This window comes from Amblyomma maculatum, chromosome 4 (genome assembly GCF_055883805.1).
Source record: "Amblyomma maculatum isolate TAMU_Amacu chromosome 4, ASM5588380v1, whole genome shotgun sequence".
Classification (NCBI taxonomy): Eukaryota; Metazoa; Arthropoda; class Arachnida; order Ixodida; family Ixodidae; genus Amblyomma; species Amblyomma maculatum.
The window spans coordinates 59,508,352-59,530,020 of record NC_139347.1 but is presented as its reverse complement, the minus strand read 5'-3'; the positions used below and the strand labels follow the sequence as shown (position 1 = coordinate 59,530,020).

Below are 21,669 nucleotides of genomic sequence, written 5' to 3'. Positions count from 1 at the left end.
CCATGGCCGGAATCAAACCTGCATCTTTGCATTCACCAGTCGAGCGTCCTAACACTAAACCATCGCGAGGGGCTGTTCGTATGTCATTTGTTGCCGATACTGGTCTACAGAAAAAGTGCATAACGTCTAGAGTATTTGTGTGAAACACCCGTCAGTGTCTGTTCTGTAACGCAGTGTCGAAGTTTCAGCAGCTGATAGGACCAAAGGTTGTTCTGCTGAAATTGATCTAGCTAACAGACTGCAGATTCTCGCGCATTTTTTATTTTTTTTTGTTATGAATGGATGCTAGGATACTCTGGAACAACGGAGTGGCGCACCTGGAAATGTGAGCAGCACTGGACGCTTGCGAAATAACCGCTGCTCGTTCATTAATGGAACACACCTTGGTTCTGTGATCAATGTGGCACTCATAATGTTCTCTCAAATAAAACTGATGCTCACATATTGGCCGCACGTTTCCTATAAACTGGATTTCTATTTGAAATGATCGCTGTTTTCGGGTCACAAACTTCGAAAAGTAGCCCGTTTGCCAAAAGTAACTAGCTGTTGTAGCAAAACCGCTTGGGTTTTCGTATGGGTTGTTGGGTTGTCACCGAACAGCTCAAACGCTCTCAAAAAGGGTCAAGGGTTCTCCTTGCTTTACACATATTTACGGATTAAGCGCTGCCATAAACGCTCCGCTGCAAAGCTGAGCACAAGCCTCCTTTTCTTGTTACTTTCGGTAATACGGTATACCTCCACGTGGGGACGCGGAAGGGTGAAAAGAGTAAAGCGACACCGGCCGATGGAGAGCTTCGTTGCGTAAAAGACAGCGTTATTGGACTTCTTTCATAAGTGCTTGTTATTTGACCCACGATGTGACCCCAAGAGGCAATATCCCACCTCTGCGTGAGCATCAAAAGCTCAATAGTGTAATAGTAACATCCGAAAAGACCACTCACCAGCGGCTATGTAGTGAAAGCTGATTATATGCGCGGCTCTCATACACGAGAGCATGAAGACTGTGCCGTAATTTTTAAACTCTATTAACAGCGACTTTAAGAACACGGAATGATGACAATACAAAAACATTGCAGCGCAGGGAACTACTAAAGAAGGGCGTTTATATAATCATTATTGGCTGGGTCAAGTTCTCGATGGAATGAAATCTGATGTCGCTTATTTCAAGTTTTCTCTACCCTACGTCCGCTGCTACCACACAAAAAAATTCAATTATTCGATTTCCTCAACAACTATTTTCTTGAACTGATGCTTGGGCGAGTTGGTATGCCATTTTCTGATGAACAGCGCGACGTGGACAAGGACGGAAGGAAGACAAAGAAGACAGCGCCTGTCCGTGTTGTCTTCCTTCCGTCCTTGTCCAAGTCGCGCTGTTCTTCAGAAAACTACTTTCCGTAAGTCTTAAAACGTGCAAATTATAAAAAATCTAAAAATCTTAAAACAGACACCATTTACTGAAATATGGGAGTTGCGTGCAGTTTGGTACGACAAATAACAAGTGAAACTGACTTCATGACCTGAGTTATGTTGAGTCTAAAGCATAGAAGTATACTGTCGCGCTTACTGTGACTTCCAACACGCACCAGGTTGCAAGAGCAGAGTCCACCACTGCTGCAAAGTTCTATAAATATATCTGCCCAGCAGAGTGCCAGCTTGTCTCTGCTTTGGAGCATGACTCAATCATTAGATATCAGGTGAAATCCAAGATAGGCGTGGCAAGTTATACTGAGCGTACCTGAACTTACTGACATGCGGTTTCTCCCACCTCTGTGCACCACCTTTGCTAAGTACTCATAGTGACGACAGGGGGCGCTTGTTCATTTATAGTAGGTATATAATTTGATTCTGTCAACAGGAATAGTGCAACCAATGAATACATTTTTGTAGGTTGAGTGGCTGATAGCTGTCAGTATAAAAACCATATTGCTGTTGCATCGTTTGTCCATTATGAAATTTTGTACTTGTATACACTGAGTACAGCTGTTAATGTTGTGAGGCTCTGATTCAAGATATATATAAAAAAAAACACGATCTACGTATAGACGAATAGCCCGTTTCCCGCTTTCAGGTACACTTCGTGATCTAAATGTGAAAGATCACATTTTAAAATTATTGATTTTTTATTTACAGCGTACAACTGCCTGATGTCAACGTTTGAGCTTCCTTTACGCATCCGTTATTCCTCTCTATTAGCCATCATCCCTTTCTAGAATCATTGCCCCTATCAACTGCATTCCTTTCTCTTAAATGCACTTAAATACAATTTGCGCTTGGTTTCTCGTAAACTTATTCAGTTCTCAAGGCTCCGTCTTCTAGCGTGATGCCCACCATAAGAATGCCTTCTATCGCTCGATACGGTGTGTTCATTTTTCAAGCATTTTGCTATAGTCGGATACAAATCAAGAAAACAGCGCCCCCTCGAAGGATTCGCCTGCAGCCACTAGCGCCGACCGATTCTTGTGTAGAATCCTCTTGGACCTGAGAGCGGGGCAACGAAGGGTGTGGCAGATGAAAGGCAGTGAAAGAAGCAGGTGAAAAGTCCGCCGACACCATTGGCTAACGGTCTCCGTATGATGGGAACCTGCCGCTTATTTCTTGTATTGTAATCCACCGTAGTCGTTGATGTACGGCCATGGCCACATAACTAAGTACAGGTCGAATACATTCCATTCATACAATAGGGGGAAAAAACCTCTAATATTTCAGTTCTTGAAATGCATATTTTTTTCACTGCTCTTAACTATGTGAATGAGCTTGTTGCGAAGACTGTTTAAATAGGAGCAACCAAATTCTATCATCGAAAGAAGCCACAATATGTTACGAGAGCGCATTAATAAAGAACTGCTTTTTGCATCTTGTAAACGCAAAAATGTGGAGTCTTCTGCAAAATGAGCCGCCAGAATAACAAAGCACTCTGGCTGCTATCTCTTGCTGTCTGTACTTAGCACCATGCTTCGTCAATCATTTAACAGAGGCAAGACACGAAGCTGTCCATGAAAGTTTATCTTATTTTTGCCCATTATTAAAAAGATAATTCACGAAGGTAAACAAAAAATGGTTCAAATAATCTCAGCAGATCGGCTTGCCCGCTTCAGAAGGTTCACCCTCCTTTTCGTCAACCAATTTTTCATACCCCTGGAATACTGCTTTGGGTCGTTGTTCTATTAAAGCACATGTGCATAATATTGAGTCTTCTGTGCTTATAGAGCCACGACATTTCCAAGATGCTGCGATAAACCTACTTGCTCATGATACGATTATTTAATCGAAGGAGACACCTTTATATTTTAACACGAGAAACTGATAACGGCGACTATATAATTATGTGTATCTTAACCAAGAATTATCTGAAGAAATCACTCGGTTTCTTTAGTCGCCTATTGACGCGGAGTGTTACTTTGTCGATATCATACTGGAACTCTAATTATTTTCATAGATGAGCGGCTTGCGATCTGGGTTACTGTGGTATAGCTCAACACATTTCACTTAACGTCTCAGCGTTTTCAGAGCAGTGTAAGTGTAAGAGTCTGATACCATAACAAAATTTTCGAAAATGTCGTTAACAGACAGCTTAGTTTTATCAGTTTTATCAGTTTGTACCGATTTTTACACTAACTGCCCGTGTAATTCCGCTCATCACTTATTAAAAAGTACAGTGATAGCTATAAGTGTCAATTATGTCTCTTGAAAATGACTAAATGACTGCATTTAAAAATGAAAATAAAATATGAAAGGAACCTATATATGCACTATAAAAAGGCATGCATAATATACACATATATATATATATATATCAAAATTTACTCTACACGACGTTTCGATCGGTCCTGATCGCAAGTGAAATTTTCCTTTAACGCAGGGGAAACTTATCCAATTAATGTTTTAAGTGTTCAAGCACGCCGTAGTATTGCAGCCTATATATTATACAAACGGTGATAGTCGTGAATTTGCGTCAAAAATTGAAATATTGTTGTTCATAAATGTATTAGACCAAGCTCTTTGTACGTTTATTTACGATATCGAAGCAGTTTGATATCGATCAGCACGTTTAATTCTAATTATGCCGGTACAGCAGATGTCTCGGCAATGCTGTCTCCTATATCAACTTAAAGGTTTGAAGAAAGCTCTCCCGTCTGTGCCTATTTTATAAAATATATTTCACTACCGCACTGCTGAAAAGTGAACTTTTTTCTTACCCTATTTACTCATCATCACGCCTTGATCACGCCCTTAAAGTTCATGCACCATTTTACCATCAAATTATGTTTCTTATTCTTTTCTGCTGAGAACTATGTGATAGAATGGAACCATTCTCCCCTTTCCGTTGCCTGCATCGAAGATCCCAGGGCATTCAAAAATAATAACTTTCTTGTCTGAATAGCCCGGCCGCTTTTATCTAGGTGTGCTTTGACTCTTTTTCTTTCATTTTTACCTATACACAATTTTGATTGTTTTACGCAAGTGCTTCGTTGTTGACTTTGTATGTTCATACATATTTTGAACCCATGTATCCCCGCTCTGTAACGCCAAATAAGCACTGAAAGCAAATAAATAAATAAATGGTCTGAAAACCTTTACATCAGTGTTTTCCAAGAAAACACAACCGTGTTTTATTTCTCCAATTAGTTTTTTTAGTTATTTAAGTCCTCTATGATTGATCTTACATGGTCAAGATATCCTGGGGTTATTTCCTACACCTAGCTTCTGATCGCTCAATTTTAGAACTGCGTTTGCTCATGCCCTAGCTTACTTCAGTGCTACTATACCTGTACGAATTGCTCAGAGCAGTTCAAGTGCAAAACACCTAAACTGATTCATCTGGCAAGCCTTGCTATTATAAAATCGAGGTCCACGTTGCAATAGGTTATCCCGAGGTCGTGTTTCTGTTGAAAATGAGCCCGCCATAGCCTCAATAGTAAAGATAACAGTGTTTAGGACAGTTTTTCTTTTTTTCTTTTTTTTTTTCACAAGGGTGAGGTCGCTCATTTCAGGGAATATTTTTCTCGTTAGTAAACCGGACCAAGCGCAGTGGAAATGCACCGACAACAGCAGCCTTTGTTTGCACCTGACAGCTGTTCTCCGCAATCTTGAGGATCCCACATGTGCGTAACAGGACAGACTTCACTGTTCAGTCTCTACAATGTGGCCTTCCATTGTCCGCCACATAACAACAGCAGCCAATAACTGGATTGATTGATCCCCTGCTTTTTATATTGAGCAGCCCTTCGAATACAGCACAAAGGGAAATAATGGTTTACGGTGTATAGGTCATTCTGCCTGAGTCCGAAAGCGAAGCAAGGCTGTCCAATGCCGGAGCTATAAGTGGCCTCACTGATCACCAAACAACTGAGCTCTTTTCAAATGTCAGCAAGGCCTGGATCTCTATTCACGAGGCGTGTTTGTGCACCACATACATAAAGAAATAGTAATGTAAATACATTAAGGCGAATACAGCACCAATAAGATATAAGAATACGCGTACATTTACAAATTCATTAAACGAGACCGTTTTCCGAAGCAAACCACTAAATTCTTACAGCAATCCTCTTTGCACGTTCCAGAGAAAAGCAACGTGCAAAATAACGCTACATTGTTGCCAGCGAAAACACAACATTGTGTTCACCGGTATTTGCCGTCGATCCTTGTTGTTGCCTTGGCTACGGAATGAGATAGGATGGAAATAATTAACCGCTAAATAACCCGACTTTTTCGGGAAATCGGGTGACAGTTCAAGTCAATGGTCTGTGGTTTAGACGACACGTGTCTTACAGACCAGAACTCCCCGCTTACACGTGCGTGGCAAACTTTTAGGTGCCTGTTTCTCTCCTAGTTAATGCATCTCGTCGTACCTGATGCAGTTCTCCGGGTCCCTGGCACAGTCGACGTTGCAGAGAAAGCGCTCCCACGAGAGCCATCCCATGGGTGGAGTGCGGGCCAGCCCGTTGTCGAGGCCTCGACCGGGGCTCACCAAACACAAGATCCCCAAAAGGGGAAGCAGCAGCCGTGACGTCATCACCTCCTTTCCTGAATAATGGAAGACTTGGTAAGGTGGTGACAGTGAATCAAAAGCCGCGCCTTTTCTTGCGCAGACTTTAATTATTTATTAAGGTCTTCAAAGCAGGCAGCATATGGCTAGAATAATTTGTGTATAGCGGCGTATTTCCAGTTGTGATGTATGGATGCGAGAGTTGGACTGTGAAAAAGGCTGACCGCCGAAGAATTGACGCGTTTGAATTGTGGTGCTGGCGAAGACTCTTAAGAGCTCCTTGGACTGCCAGAAGATCAAATCAGTCGATATTGTCGACCATAAACCCTGACTGCTCATTGGAGGGTCAAATTCTAAAGTTAAAGCTCAGCTACTTTGGTCATCTGATGAGAAGAGAGGAGTCGCTGGAGAAAGATTTGATGTTGGAAAAGGTTGCGGGTCTCGGAGAAGGGGTAGGCAGCGAACGCGATGGTTAGATGGCATTCTCGAGGCATTGCAGATGAAGCTATGTGATGTTAAGAAGATAGTGAGAGACCAGAAAGCGTGGCGTGACATGGTCCATAGGGTCACGAAGAGTCGGACACGACTGAACGCCTGAACTGAACTGAGCGGCGTATTTACATTCGATTCTTGTTTCTCATGCACAAATTACTTCCATCTTTGCGACTATTGCACAACATTTGCTGAAAGTAAATATACCAGTGGGATTTGGTTGTAGTTGTAAGCAGTGTAGAAATGACATTTTAAAGAGTGTGGACGGAAAGGGTCTTATCATCCCAGATTTCGAACACTGGTGATGTATTGCGGGTGAGGACATAGTTCAGAGGTAACACTCTGTGCTTTATACTTTCAACAGAAAGGCTGTGTACGTTGAAGGTAATATATACTAAGAGCAAGTGAGAATGCTCTTGTAGGACGGCTTACACCGAACTTCTACACCATAGTTTGACTTTATGAGCTGAGAGAAGATCGTGCCAGTTGACCACTGTACACTTCCAGGGCTACATGACCACGCATAAACTTTGTCATGCAATGTTATTAGCCTTTTATGCCCCATACTACATCGCAGTGGCTCGGTGATTAGTGAGTTCGACTAATGAGCAGGAGAACTCGGGTTCGATTCGCAGGCAGCCTTACTACGTTCGAGACGGAACGTAAGACGCTCGCGTACAGTGCGGCGTGGGTGGGCGTTAAAGAATTCTGACTGGTTGAAGTTATCCGGTGTTCTTTACCACGGCGTCCCTATTAGCACGAGCCCTTTTGAAACGTTAAACATAATAAAACCAAACGATAAACTATTGATGAGCTACAGAGGTGCATGCCCTCTTTCTCCTTTTTTTTTTTTTTAATTTAGGAAGTGAACGACAGTATTAACAGCCTTAGACTAATTCGTTTTCTTTTCTCTGCAGTAAAGTTTTCGATTATTTTTCCACCCTGCCCATATCAGACATTTTATACTCTTTTATCCCGAACATGCAAACTTATTTATCAGCAATTAACCCGGATTTTGTTCGTTATTTGGACTAGAAACCAAAATTCACAAAAGTATCAAACCTAGCCTTGTTTACAGCTCATAACTGCCTATATAATAGTGCTTTCCCGCAGCACACTGTTCTTGGAATCCAAGTACTGCAAGGGCAAGCCGGCCATTTAAACTTACTTGTCTTTTCAGGCGTGCTCCATGGCTTTATATGTCATGTTTGATGCAACTTCGAAACTAATGCATTCAAGAAGACAAAAAAAAATAGCTATCTAGGACAGGATTTGACGGAATACCGTCTTACGAGGAGCGGACATTGAAGAAACAAACATACGCTAGTCATAATGCTTTGAATCTCTATGTGATCAATCTCTCTGTGAATTACTGACCCTCACCTAAAATTTCATTATCATATAGCGGAAACTTGCGAGAAAATTTCACTTGGGTTACGCTCACTAATCAAAGCCTGATCCTATTTCCCAGTCCACACGTTACCATCGCCTTACTGCTCATTCCTCCACAGCCACTTAAACTACGGCATTTCATCCTGGGGAAACGCCTATCATGTTCATCTTTCGCCATTAATAAAACTGCAAAAGCAAGCCACACGCATCATAACCTCCTCCCCTCAAATGTCACCGTCCCGGAATGCAGTCAAGTCTGGGCCGCCAGAGAGTTGCAGCCCCGAAGCCGAAACCCAAAATCATGATTTCATATGAATGTTTGACAATGGCTCAGATCAGGCCACATAGATTTAAACGACAGCCTTTATCGCTCTCTACCATAGTAGGCAAACAGCTGAATTAACTGATTGGTTGATTTATTGGTTAACATAACAAGGCGTTTCAAGCTATGAGAAACACCGTAGTGGAGGACTCCGGAAATTTCGACCACCTGGGGTTCTTTAACATGCACTGTGATCGCACAGCACACGGGTGCCTTGTTTTACGCCTCCATCGAAAAGCGGCCGCCGCGCACGGCAAATTAACTAAGTTAGACTTTCCACAAGCGAAGGTACAATGACGGTGCTGCTTTATTAGGCGCGGCTTTACCCGTTTACATCAAGCTTTCAAGGATGCCGCAGTTTCTTCTTTCACTTCCTGGTCTGCAGACAATTTAGGGAGGATACTTTCTGCAAGCTGTTTGCATTAGCGCTGGGCTTACTATACAAGCAAGCAAGCCTTGCTTTCTTTTGGAAATGCATCATACATTCAATAAAAAAACATATGCTAGGAAGAGCAGCCAGATTTGGCACGCATACATGTTACTTCGCCAAGTTGTCACTGTGTGCCGCGTAAGGATTGGGCTTCATTCGTGTGTTGTCTTTCACTTGTCCTTGCCTATCAGTAGCGCAGTATTCTCCAGTACGATATGTTTATGTAGCACATGTCGAAGCAACGCTTTAACCAATTTCTTTAGAAACTAGCGCCAGAATTAAAATTTGATTGCTCTTGATATACTTTGACATCCACCGGTATTATAGCATCCTTCGTCAAGCACACGGATGGAACATTTACGTCAAAAAGTCTCTTGAAAGATAGCGTTTGTAGTTAGTAGAGACCATTTCAATACTACCTCAATCTCCTCGAACATAACCCTTTTACCATGAGCATGCACGCATGTCTGACAATTTTGTGAAGCTTGAGACAAAATCAGTGTCTAGCTCTGAATTTCCACATTTAACATCCTGAGCAAGAGAGTATACTTTGTCACTTCGCGGAAGAGCCAGGAATAAGAGATTTAGTTTTGACCGTTCTTTCCCGTCAAACCTCATTTTGCAAGATGAGGTTGCTGATCAAGTACAGGACCGGTGATCAAGTAAGAAATTAAACGGATATGTGAGGTTTAACTTCCCGAAGCGACACATGGGGTGAGGGACGTCCGGAGGGGGGGGGGGGGGGGGGGAGGGGGAAGAGGAGGAGGATTGTTATTGTGTTTAGCAGGTTGCAACCTCTTTAAATGGACTCGAACGTAATACAAAGATCGTAGTTCTTAATTCAGAGGATCTGTGTCCGAAATTAAGAGCACATTGAGGGGATTTATTTCTCATATTATGTGAACTGATGGATATCTGCTTTTAAAGAGGCCGAGCATAGCGTACCAAAGTTACATCTTGGAAAAGTCATGTGAACGTCGGCAAAGTATACATGAAGCAACCAGCATAGCATCAGCATCAGTTATTTTTTATCTTCAGCGAAATTCTCTATGCGCCAAAGAATATCGTACATACGGATGCATTAGCGCAATCTGTTAAATAAAATGTATAAAGTATAAAGTTCATAGTACTAGAGGCACCATTGTGTTGCTGCTGTGCGCAACATTGGCACTGTCATAGCAATGCATTCGTCAGTCATCGTTGACCTCCTGGGAAGATCACTAAAGGTTCCTGCTATTCGCCATGTGCGTGGAGAGACTACGTTTTCGAGGACCATAGCAGCTGATATAAATTTTGTGATCGCTTATCTCACTCTTTATGTAAAATAAGGAGTAGTTTTTTTTTCATTTTTAGCAGGCTATAGCCACCAACAACTTTTGCGCTTGTGCTCGTTTTCATCCGTTTGCGCTGAGATATTTAGGCTACAATTTATTTTTTGTTCTCTTTCCACAAAATAAATGAAGACGAAACGAAAAGGCGGTTTTGGGAGCAATGCAACGCGGAAATGGCCTAGGCATTTTCCCTCCCCGAAAGTACAACAATCTGAGCATCTAAGTATAATCGTCAGGAAATTACCAAGATAAAAAAAAGTGCTCTAACACGGGCAGCGTATAAATCCAAACAAAATCTGACAATGCCCTGAAGCAGCCAGTCTGGCTCTCTCAAGCCACAGGACGAAGTTCTGCAATCTAGCTCTTAGTATAAAATTTCAAAGTACTGTTGTTGAGTACGTATGCATAGGTAGGGTTGTTAGCCTTGTTTGGCGATAAGTTTCTTAGGAATAATATGTAAAAATGTCAGAGAAAGCTACGCAGAAACTGCTAGCTGCCAGAAATAGTATACCCCTGTAACAATATGTTATGTCGACTGCTGCAGAAGCAGATACTATTTGCATTGATTGTACCTTCCTTCTTTTTTCTTTGACGTGCACAAGCTTCACCACCACAATCGCTGAGCAAAATAAAAAAAAAACGTTAAAGAGAATCACAACCGTGAGGCGATATCTCGAACTCAATCTTCACCTCTCGCGAGCTTGACCGCGAGCAGGTCTACGTGCGCCTTCGATTCACAGGCTGCTTTGTGGATACTTGCACTCCTAACGGAATGATGTATCAGCGAAGAGATAATGACCATTGTACTTAGTTTTGTTCTATTATCAGTGTCTGTTCAGCTTCTCCGTTTATCGAAGAAAAGTAAATACTGATCTCTCTCTCAGACCTCGATAAAACACCTGTCGGCAACCGAAATGGGATGATTACCACAACGAACAACACTAAGAGCGGTTGCAAGGAAAAGTACTTTTTGAACGATAAGCCAATTTAGTCAAGTGCTCACATTGCGCGTTAGCCTTCTGGCAGGCATCTATATATTTGTTCACACAGGCAAGCCATGCTGAATCTCAATGTTTTATGAACTTTAGCAAGAGGCGCTCTGCTTGATCGCATGATTAAGACCAGGCCGTGGTTTATTTTTACACCAGTCCATCCGGCACGCTGTCCAGCCTCTTTCTTCGCCTTGTGAGTAGCGCAAATAATAAACAAACTCCGGCAAAAGAACTTGGACTAAATATTACGTACAATACGAAAAGGGCACCCAAATAAGTTGAAGTATAGTATCGCACGCGCAATCAGCCTTCCGTCAAGTGAATACAAGCTCGGTCATTCAGTGCAGCTTAGAATTGAGACTATTTCTCACTCACAAAGCGGCCATATTAGGACGCCAACTTGTGTCAGCATCCGAGTGTTGAATGCATCTGCACGCTACATTTTACAAGGCCAGCGCAGTATGGTGCCATCCTAATCGAGTGCTGACTGTAGATACGAGTTCCCGTAGTATGTTAAAGGAAGTAAAGAGCGCTCTACCAACAACTTCGTGGAGTGGCGAAGAGCAAACGGCAATGGGCAGTGGAGTAAAGCATGCTTCTAGACACAGGAAACCTGTCTGCCGTCTCATTACTCGCGTCCAATCCTAGTATATGCGTACATATCATTTTTCTTTTTTTATCAGACTGGAGCATTGTGGCAGCAGTACTGAAGAGTATAAAAGCAAGAAGTTGCAACTTCCACCGCAATGTTGCCGCGTCAGTGGGGCCATGTTACAGCAAAACGGAAGCGCGCGTTCTTTGCGTGCGTCAACTCGAATTGCGGACGCCGGCCATCTCGCGTTTCAAAAGCGCCAACTCCGAGTAAAGCCGATCCACCACGCACTCGCTGATATTATGCAACGCGAAGCCTCGGACGTTCGCGCTACCCCTCGAGCACGTGCTTCAAACAACATAAGTCACGCAAACTCCGCGTGTCTCGTACGGGCTACCAGAGAGCGGTTTTGGATACGCGGATAAATGCGCATGACAGTCCTGTGACATTCAATCATTGGAAAATGTAATAAAAAAGCGGCTTTCCACGAACCTTTGGTTCCAGGCCGTTGGTCCGGCACGACAGCAAAAATGAAACGTAGAACTGGTCGCTATGCGTCTATGTGGTTTGTTGAGGGCGCTCTGCTGCTGCTATCGCGGACGCCCAGAGCGTTCCGTCGCGCCGCGTGATAGCTGGAAAAGGAGGAGCGGCGAACGAGATTATCGTGACGAGCGCAGAAAGAAGGAGTGGGAGAAAGTGAGCACATATGTGTAGAACAAGCTGCACTTGTTCTACTGCTTACGTTGTGCTCTTCCCACTGGCCCTGCTTTTCCTCTCAGCCTATTCAACTCTCGCTTTTCTGTTATTGTCTGTTCTCCGTCGTCCGAGTTCTTTTGTTTTATTACTTGTTCCTGGCTACGTTCGAGAATCCTCCGCATCGCCCCGGACACGTGCCTTCATCTTCCGACGAACTTTACCCTTGCGCCATCACTCCCCACGCAGATACATCCTTCTCTGTCTCTGCCGTGTCTCGTTAAAAAATGAGAAAAAAAAATATGCACGGATAAGGAAGAGCCGCTTGGTGACTTTCGCTCGAGACGAATTTTTTTCGTATCATAGCTGTACTCAGCGTCGTGTAGTGTACTTTTTTGAATTCGAATTATGTCTCATTTTGTTTTGTTTTTCTCTTTCCTCATCTGGATTTGTAGCAAATAGAGCAGATTATGTGTCAAACACGCGCAGTCAATGTCTTGAAGATTTGCAGCGAAAACAGCGGAATGCATACTAACTCGGCTATATATATATTTTTTTTTCTCTTCAGATGAGACACATATCGACATTGGGGCGCAAGTAATTATTAGGGATTTCTAGAATCACATCATCAACTGAAATCGTAAGCTCGCGCTCTAACAAATATCAAAACCATTGTTTTGACGCTGTTTGATTTATAGCTTTTAACGTTTCAAAGCGACTCAGGGTATGATGTACAACACAGTGGAGGGCTCCGGAAATATCGACAACTTGGGGTTCTTTAACGTTCACTGACATCGCAAAGCACAGGGGCGCCTAGCTTCTCGCCTCCACCAAAAAGTGGCAGCCGGGACAGAACTCACGCACTTGGACTCAATGGTAGGACTCAAGTAACCACCGCGGCGGGGCTATCGTTTCGAGGGCCAAGTTTCTTGTGCAGTAGAGCTATTTCGCGTTGATTATAACAGGGCGGAAATAACCTGATCGTTGATTGAGTTAGCAAACTCTGTGTTAAATTTCGGCAGAGTAGTGACACCATCAAAATGGTATGTTCCATATGTACAGAGGCGAGATTTATTTATAGGAAGGGAAAGGCGCGGTAACTGTCTCACTTGATTTCTGTGGACACCGCAACCGCGCCGTAAGGGAAGGGAGGAAGATGGGAGTGAAAGTGGAAAGAGAGAAAGAGGAGCCGTAGTGGAGGGCTACGGAGTAATTTAGACCACCTGGGGATCTTTAACGTGCGCTGACATCGCACAGCACACGACGCCTCTTCGTTTCGCCTCCATCGAAACGCAGCCGCCGAGGTCGGGTTCGAACCCGGGTACTCCGGCACAGTAGTCGGGCGTCTTACCACTGCACCACCCCGGCGGGGCGTACAGAGGCGAGAACAACAATAATTAGTTCACGGAAAAGGGAAGGTGCAATTTCTCTCCCATTCTTTCTGTGGACACCTGAACAGCGCCGTAAGGGAAGAGATCAAGGTGGGGGCGAAAGCGGAAATAGAGAAAGTGATGCCGTCGTGGAGGACTGCAGAGAGAGAGAGAGAGAGAGAGAGAGAGAAAACTTTTAATGAGCATAATAATCAGTAAGAATTCGCGGGAGCTGGGTGGTCGGTGCCCCTAGTCCAGCCAGGGCTCCGCTGGCAGCAGCTGACTTGCGGACTAGCTGGATAATCCAGGCTTGCTGGTCCAGGTTGTCGCTGGTCAGGGCCGCCTCCCACTGCTCGTGTGTCGGGCATGGCACTATTAACGTTGGGTCAGGTTTGTCCTGGCATTCCCAAGAGATGTGATAGAGTGTGGGGCTTGCACCGCACCAAGGACAGTAACTCGTGTATTTTGTTGGGCTTATCTTATTTAAAATGTGAATATTAGGGAATGCAGAGTAATTTCGACCACCTGGGGATGGTCGAAATTACTCTGCAGTCGCTCCACTTCAACGCGCACAAGAAGAGGAAGAAGACGAAGAAGAAGAAGGCACCTAAAGCGCGAGGACGCGGTTTCGATCTTGGCCGCGGTGGCGGCGTCTCAATTGTGGCGAAACGAAGGGCGCCCGCATACTGTGCAATGTAGATTGTACCTTAAAATACCATACAGATCAGAAATTATATCCCAGTCTTCTGTTATGGCGTTCCTCGCAGTCCCCTTCGGTATGAGACGTTAGACCCATATGCCTGTATTGTAGCCTTGGGTTTTGGGTTTATGGCATTGTGGGGCTTAACGTCTCGAAGAAAATGAGGTTTATAGGAGGCGCCATAGAGGACTGCTCTGATTTATTTCGATCACATAAGGTTCTTCTATTCGCACTGACATCGCACAGTGCACGGACGCTTGCATTCCACCTCTAGTGAAACAAGGTCATCGCGGCCGCAATCGAACCTGGGTCTCCCAGCTAAGCGGTCGAGTGCCTTAACCTCTAAGACGTTGTGGCCGGATACCTAATAAACCTCGCTCGTTCTGTATAATGCACAAAAATGCATGTTTCAGGGTCAGATATCCGAAGTCCAATTTCTGAGTGTGTTTATATTCCTGCCTTTACAAATAAAGAATTGTTTCACAAAGCCTTCGAAACGTCATCTGTCGGGCAGTGACGTCTGTGACATCTTCCTACGAAGTGGCTTGGGAGTAAAATATCTTTAACTTATCGCGCAAACTGCCATACAGACAGCAGCTGCCGGATGGCAGCGCTCGGCACATGATGTTTCAGGAGTTTATCATGTAATTGTTTATTGTTTAAATCAAGCAGATAAAGGCCCTGAGATTGCGGTGCCTGCACAACATTGTTTTTTTTTTTTTGTTGTTGTTGTTTTGCATCATACTGAGCGCAAACGAACCCGTAAGCTCCTTTGAATTAGTCTGAATATCCGATGCAACAAATCTACAATGCTGTGGTCGAAGTGCGGCTTTACCATTAGAGTGATTCTGGATGTAATACACAAAAGCGCAGCAAAATTCTTTAAAGGCTGATAATTTCTTTTCTCACACTGCACACACAACGAAGAATAAATGGCGAATACCACGGGATTATAAACGCTATACGTTTTCGGGTGAGCACGCTGCTTAATGTCGATTCGCAAATTTTGAGCAAGTTCATGCAGTTGCATTTAGCGGCGAAGCATGTGGAGGAAAACAGCAAATTATAATTATTTTAGGGTGCGCAGCGCATGCAAAAATGCGTGTCGATATAGATGAATAACTTTCAACATGATGAACAATAAACGTCAATTCTAATCTGTGCGCTTGGGAAAACTTCGGACAGCTGCTAGCCTATCAAGCACCAGTGACATGGGTGTTTTTTGAAGGGCGACAAATTTCTGCCAAGGCCTTTTTTTCCGATTTAATCCTTCCGCAATGCTGTGTACGTTTTCCGAAATCGACTAACGAGACGTGGCTTGCAGCCGTGTTTTCTGACCGCGACCTGTGTCTTACACCAGTAGAAGCTAATGATATGCTCCGGGATTATTTCATTTACAAACTTAATATTATTATTTGCAGCGGTGTGCGTTCTAAGAATTCCTTGCTGCTCATATATTATTCACGTTCCACTATATAACACGATTCCTATAGCTTGTTGTATGTTGGGCTTGTGCGACAATGATCTTTGCGTTCCCCGAGAACCCAAGTTGATGAGGTCCCCTGAGATAATCTCTCTTGCGCAGCTCGCGGAAAAACAGTCTAGCGCAACGCACATCTCTCGCGGTCACGTCTACCCAATTCTTTCATACCGAAAGTTTCAAGGAAATCAGAGCACCGAGGATAGGCTTTTTGATGCTGGTTCTGAGATACTTATGTGAAAACGATTCCAGTGATGCGATTTCTTCTCTAAAACAGCGCATAAATTGTCGTTTATTTCTACCTTTTATTTTCGTCCTGACTTCTAAACCCACGACATCATAAACTGTGCGTGTACTTTTGCTGTTGCGTGTATGCAAGCGTGTGAAATTCGAGTGCCCGGCACGTGCAGAAGCCACTTATAGTGAGGAAAACATACGCCTCCCCCTCCTACCTCTTTCTACTACCCCCCTCTTTCGTTTCCTATCTCTTACGCGCAGAAAAATTGCTCGTTCTTTTTATCCAACGCAAAAGCCGGGAAGTGGGTCGACCTTCCAGTTCGGCTGCCAGAAGCTTAGAAAGAACAATGGCTCGCTCAATATGACCTTCCTGAGTGCCGTTCTCAGATGACGTTGAAGTCCGCCTCTTGGGAAGATCTGGCGGCATCCTTTCTTTCGCAGACTGTAAAAGGAGGTCGAGGATATGTTATTCCTGGAATGATTGATTTCTCTTGTTTTCAATGAAGAGTGAAAAAGTTTACTCTATATATTTCGTTTTGACCCTGGAAATGTATGTATATGCCTTTGCTGGCTGCTTGTGTGCATAAAGGTGCAGTTCAAGGGTGAACAGAACCTTTAAGAGTGAGATTATGGAACTACCATCGCAGCAGACACGGCTAAGCCTTGTCACGCGAGTCTCGATGTGGCATGCATAAAACAGCTGCTTCTCTTACATCATACGCTTGTTTTTGAACGGGATAAGAGAGCAGATACAAACTGCTTTCGGCATGAATGCTTAATATCTTAAACTGCTAAATAAAAGAAGACGAGAAGCGCTCCCCCTCGCAGAAGACTCACCCAAATGAGTTATCGTAAGGCAAAAGTGGCTGAAAGAAAATGATACATCCCATCATGCTCAATGTGCGTGAGCACCGTTTTCGTGGGATGAGCACGAGTCCAGTAGTCACCCTTGGGATTACTAGCTCAGGCAAGCGCTAAAAAAAAAAAAAGCCATCCGGACAGCGTGGTTAATTGCATGTTTCGGTTATTGGTTTAGTTGGTGTTGTGCTTCTGATTCACTCTGCGTAGTGGACTCGAAAATATTGTCTTTTAAATTCAATTAATGCAAAATGATCTACCTCAACGGCATAACGCGGTTCGCACACTAAACCTTTAATCCGAATGGCTGTTTTATCTGGTCCTAAGTTCATTCCTTTTTCTGCGCTTTAACGAGAGAGCGTAAAGGCCCGAATCTTCAAAAGAACAGGCGTTGTCGGGGCCGGTTTTGCGAGAGCGAAAAATCACAGGCGTGTATCTGGCAGATGATAGCTTGCGGTTGACATGGCTGGGGTAAAAATTGGTCAACGAGTTATGTGACGTCATATGATCACATGACAATAGCATGAGCTGCCAACTTTCGCAGCTGCTTGGAGACGGAGGAGGAGGGGGGTTAAGATGGTGACTGAACCTTTCGGGACCCTCTCTGTCTGACACATTACCAATAAAGCCACGCAGGCACATTCGTACGGCTTCGTTAAAGGGCCACTAAAGACACCCAAATATGCTATCAAATTCTAATAAACGGCAATTGGTGACACTGTCGCCGCATATCCGGCAGCAAAAAAAGCAAATTATTGCTGATATTGCGATAAGAAGTTTAGGTGCTTTTTTTTTTTTTTTTTTTGTTCCCGCTGGTCGAATCCAAACTGTTTTCTCCTACTCCGTAGTAGGGTAGGATGGCGCACACTATGACACAAGAGGAGGCTCCGCGATTGCTGGAGCGCGGTGAGCGGAGAATACTTCGCAGGTGTGTGCCGAGTCATGCTTCACTCGATACGCACTTAGGGTGGGCGCGTCTGCTGCTCCGAGCTCGTATTTTAGGCGCCGCAGGCTCAAAGCGAAACTATCCGAGCACGCCCGAAGTGCCTGAGCCGGAACATAACCGAAACCATACTTCCTCCATGACCGAAACTGAAGTGGACGCCGGTGGCGCCACCAAGTATATATTTATATTTGCCGTGAAACATTTACGTTGTCTTTTCGCCGTCGTTTACGTGTGATAAGAGCATGTTATCATATTCGAGACAAAACCTACTGCCGCATTCAAACGGACAGCCTAATTCGCATTTGTCAGCCTCCGGGATCCCTTGCGCGTCACGTGATTGGTAGTTGCGAGTCTCGGCCGTTTCGGCTGTGGCGGCGATACCTATATTCCTGTTCTTCCTCTTTACTACCTTATAACAGCTCTGTTTTCAGTAAGAGTGGCTTTTTTGTAACCAGGAACTGGCATTCTATCGATGCAAGCCCACTTCATTTTTCTCTTTAGCGTCCCTTTAAGCGGGGCTCTACAGCAGGTACAACGGATGCTGATCCGAGCTATGATTTTTGGCTGTTTCACGCTTAGTTGTACTTTAGCGAAGATGTTAATTTTCTGTTTATTTTAACGCCACGATGTTCAAGGCCCTGTTCAGCAGAAAACCCACCCTCGGTCTGGCAGGGCATAGTTGGCAGGTGACACGGCCAGGCACTGATTGGCCGATCGGTTGTGCGGCGTCATGAGACAACATGAAAAGGCCCAGTTGTCAGGAGCTGCCAACTCGGACAGTTCGTTCAAGACGGGAGGATGGATGGGAATCTAACCCTCCAGGACACTCAGATACAGTCTCAGGCCCGCTACTTCGAAGGCCTCGCAGGCATATTGGCTGAACTTAGCCTTTTTATGATGGTCTCCCGGATGATGTGGTATATTACGGTTCTGCTGCAATGAGTAGGATGAGAGCACATAGCAGTTTTATCTTACCATAACTCACCTATGGGTTTGAAACCTGGTGGCTTACGAAAATGGTACTACTTAAGTTGAGGACAACGCAGAGAGCTATGAAAAGGAAAATGGTAATTATTAACAATAATAAATAGGAAGCGTGTAGAGTGGGTTAGGGAAACAATATGTGTGAGTGGATTAAGAGAGCATCAAAGTCCACGCATGCGAACAAGGACCCACGAGTGCACCTCCAGGTGGGAGTCATTCAAGCTACCGCGTCATACCCTTAAAGGGGGAGCTTAAGTGTCCTCCAGTTTCTTTAGTTGGCCGTGTCTTTTTTCAGCTTAGCGACACGTAGCGAACCCTTGTATAATTGGGCCGCTTGGATTTGCTCTCAAGAATTCTCTTAATCTCAGGCTATTGCTGCTTCCTTGGAGAGGGCAACAAAAATAAAAGAACGTTTTCTGGTCTAGTTCTTCCGTTTAGTCGTTACGCTTCGGATGATCCTACTGCAGGTGTTGACTACTCTGTGTTGGACTCCTATGTTAGGCATTCAAGTGTTGTTAAGCACACTGAACAGGCACACATGCACACGCGTCCTCACACACACAGACACACACACTCACGCACACACCCGCGCAAGCACGCACACAAACGAAAAATCGTTAATAAAATACGAGAATGATCCGATTATTTCAAGAATAAAAAAAAAATTGATGGAAGCTCAGTTTTTTACTAGCACAAAGCCTTTGTTCACGACCAAGTGTGGTTGATGGTGACTACTAACGACATTCGAATTTAATGACAAATATAAAATGTTGATGCTTGCTTTTGCAGAACTTACCTAGCTAATACACCTGCTACCGGATAATTGCGCTGCCTCTTTTGTGAGCGCTATGAATCGATCTTTCTTTCGAAAGCTTTAGAGTGAGCGTGAAATTTCTTCCTAGCCTGGAAAATGAGGCCTGATCAAAGCACCCTGCTATATCCATGTGCGCACCCCAGTCGCATTCACTATCACCTCGCCGAGATGCAGCATTCTATGCAAGCATATTGCCCGCACAACGCACCAGTGAAATATGCGGCGTCAGCTGTCAAGTGTTTGGGCAGCCAGTCAGTATTACAAAGATTCAGATGAATCAGCAGCATTGCTATTTTTGTTTTACCTTCGTGTGTACTTTTGAACGTCGGTTATCACAAGGCTAGACGAAGTCAGTGCCCCTGACGCCACGTTTCGCCTTCGCCCGCGTCGAAAGGGCTGCTGCGGCTTTTTGCTCCCGAGACTGATTGATCCACGTAGGCGTATTTTGTAAACTCTGTACGCTTCCTTACAGGAATATTAGATTGTAAGGTGGCCATTTTAACGTGAAGAGGTTGCAAGTCGTGTAGAACGTAGTGTCACGAGTACGCGCGAGTGTAACGAGTGTAACGAGTACGCGCGCCTTTAGCGACGTTACCCTAGGTCACGGAAGCAAATAATCACGGGGGCGCATATGAGTACGAAATGGAGGGGGTGCCTCTGGCGGATAGTAGTTGGTAGAGGACATAGACCAAAAATAATATGCCGGCAGGTTGTGTGACGTCAAGAGAACACGTGACAGGGCAGGGGCTGACAACTCGGGCAGATAGTATGAGGAGGGGGTAGGGTGATCGAACCCGTACATGTCCCTTACAGGCTACTCCTATACTCCTTACAGGCTACTCCTATACTCCTTACAGGCTACTCATTTAAGGCCACGGAGTCCGATTCATACCGCTTGGTAAAAGCAAGGCTTTATGTCTATATCGGGCGGTGAACAGATCTGAGCATCCGCAGTCTCTGTGGGGGAAATAAGAAGCTATAAGCAGAACGCGGCGATGCCTGCTGGCACGTTTACGTCGAGTCGTTAAACGCGAGCTGCTAACCCTGTCACCTAAGCGGTGGCCTTGTGGTATAGCATCCGCCTCTTATTTGGGAGGTCCCGGGATCGGCCCCTGCTGCCTCCGTGTAACCTCAATTTTCTCCAAAAGGTATATGATTTTTCCCGACTGGTGTCCAGCTCCTCTGAGGTGAAATGTTAGGGGGAAACATTTCAAAACTTTTGGGTCAAACCGGTACGCTGACGAGTCAGTGATTTATTCCGCCGCCAGACAAATCCTCCTGTTGAGGTAAACTTCTCTGGGGTCAGGTTTTTTCACTGTGGAGTCATTTGTTGGCCACAAACGAGGGTAAATTGAGGCTCGGACTACTTTTTTCCATCTGGTGCCCCATGCATGAGGCAAAGCCTAGGCAAGGCGGAACTTTTTAAACGATTTATACGTATATATCTTTGAATGGCCTCAGGGGAAGTTTCGAGGTGCCATTAGCGTCATTTTCTAGAAGGCAGCAGCGTCACTAACCTTATCTTTCCTTCACATCGGTCTATCATCCCATACGCTGATCAACCCGAACTGAATAACGTAAATGATATTCAGTGAAATCTGTCATGCGAACGAAAAAAATTAATTCACATAAACCTAAGAAAAAATTGTGAAAATGTATCTTGCCTTCCAAATTCCGAGGACTTATTGCCTTTGATAGGGAAATGTGAAAACTTTAGCCAGTGCACCTGATCACAGGTAAGGGTGCCTTACCATCTGATCGTCTTAAACATGAACAGTTGCTAATGCACAACTGAAAAAAGAGGGATTTCAAGTATTAAAAGCTGCTGAACCGAATGTCGAGATTTAGCTCAAATCGTAACAGCGTGTGAATTGTCTATAAAGTATTGGTGGAAGGTCTTGATGGTATGATGGTCTTGCTTAAGGCGAGTTTGAAGGCATTGACTGCTAAGGTTCAACCCGGCTTAACCTATTGCACAGAGCGGAAACTCGATTACGCATTGTTAAACACAGTTTGGTTTGTTTATCTCCTCCAAGGCTGTCTGCGAACC

General features: G+C 44.4%; 1 protein-coding gene across 1 annotated transcript in view; it reads right to left on the bottom strand.

The window, feature by feature from the left end:
• Window positions 1–12,212, bottom strand: part of LOC146191180 (alpha-N-acetylgalactosaminidase-like) — a 25,007-nt gene extending 12,795 nt beyond the window's left edge. The window contains exons 1-2 of the mRNA XM_084601655.1: window positions 12,030–12,212; window positions 5,850–6,024 (exon numbers count right to left, since the gene is read on the bottom strand). Coding sequence (XP_084457781.1) covers window positions 5,850–6,013 — 164 coding nt within the window. The 5' untranslated portion in view covers window positions 6,014–6,024; window positions 12,030–12,212. The remainder of the gene's footprint in view (window positions 1–5,849; window positions 6,025–12,029) is intronic.
• Window positions 12,213–21,669: the final 9,457 nt, after the last annotated feature.